The sequence below is a fragment of the Lottia gigantea genome (genome assembly GCF_000327385.1).
Source record: "Lottia gigantea unplaced genomic scaffold LOTGIsca_27, whole genome shotgun sequence".
Lineage (NCBI taxonomy): Eukaryota > Metazoa > Mollusca > Gastropoda > Lottiidae > Lottia > Lottia gigantea.
The window spans coordinates 2,059,971-2,061,171 of record NW_008708846.1 but is presented as its reverse complement, the minus strand read 5'-3'; the positions used below and the strand labels follow the sequence as shown (position 1 = coordinate 2,061,171).

Below are 1,201 nucleotides of genomic sequence, written 5' to 3'. Positions count from 1 at the left end.
GTTTGTTTATGATTGTAAAGGCTACACCCAGTTTGTTTATGAGTGTAAAAGGCTACATCCAATTTGTTTATGATTGTAAAGGCTACAACCAGTTTATTTATGATTGTAAAGGCTACACCCTGTTTGTTTATGATTGTAAAGGCTACACCCAGTTTGTTTATGATTGTAAAGGCTACACCCAGTTTGTTTATGATTGTAAAGGCTACAGCCAGATTGTAAAGGCTACACCCAGTTCGTCAATGATTACAAAGGCTACACCCAGTTTGTTTATGATTACAAAGGCTACACCCTGTTTGTCAATGATTGTAAAGGCTACACCCAGTTTGTTTATGATTGTAAAGGCTACACCCAGTTTGTTTATGATTGCAAAGGCTACACCCAGTTCGTCAATGAGAACAAAGGCTACACCCAGTTTATTTATGATTGTAAAGGCTATACCCAGTTTGTTTATGATTGGAAAAGCTACACCCAATTTGTTTATGATTGTAAAGGCTACACCCAGTTTGTCAATGATTACAAAGGCTACACCCCGTTTGTCTATGATTGCAAAGGCTACACCCAGTTTGTTTATGATTGCAAAGGCTTCCCAGTTTGTTTATGATTGCAAAGGCTACACCCAGTTCGTCAATGATTTTTTCAAACAATTGCAAAGGTCACACACTGAAAACCTACCTTAATTCCTTGTGTAGGCTTGATTTGTAACAGGATTCAAGTCATGTGATTCAGATCCAGAAAGACATGGCCAGAGTATGAGATGAATACTTTCGTTTTAAATTTATTTTATTATTGTAACATAATTATGATAGCCTTTAAAGGTACTATTGAACTTGATTTCAGAGAGACCTAAAAGTGCCAAACAGAAAGCTATAGAAGATAAGATAATGTCTATAATAGCTAAAGAAATGAGTGATGAAGATGATGATAGTGATGATGAATTAGATGACAGTAAGCCATGTTTTATATTAATTTGATACTTCTTAGTCTAGTTTAGATTTTTAATCTTTTGTTAATCCCAAAAAGTTTTAAAATGCAATGAATGGAGTTTAATGTCCTACATTTCTGAACCTGATGCAGTGTTCAATGAGAAAAATTTGCAAGGAAAGCAGCATTAGCTCTGATTTTCCAACTGTTCAGAAGTCTTTTGCGTACACAGTCTGTAACACAGGGCCTCAGTTAATGGTCCTTACTGAACATTAATCCT

The 1,201-nt window shown here is 35.4% G+C and overlaps 1 protein-coding gene across 1 annotated transcript in view; it reads right to left on the bottom strand.

The window, feature by feature from the left end:
* Positions 1–202: 202 nt before the first annotated feature.
* The window catches only part of LOTGIDRAFT_117769 (hypothetical protein), a gene marked incomplete at both ends in the record, with an annotated part of 6,218 nt that continues 5,219 nt past the window's right edge, over positions 203–1,201 (bottom strand). The window contains one exon of the mRNA XM_009056321.1: positions 203–537. Coding sequence (XP_009054569.1) covers positions 203–537 — 335 coding nt within the window. The remainder of the gene's footprint in view (positions 538–1,201) is intronic.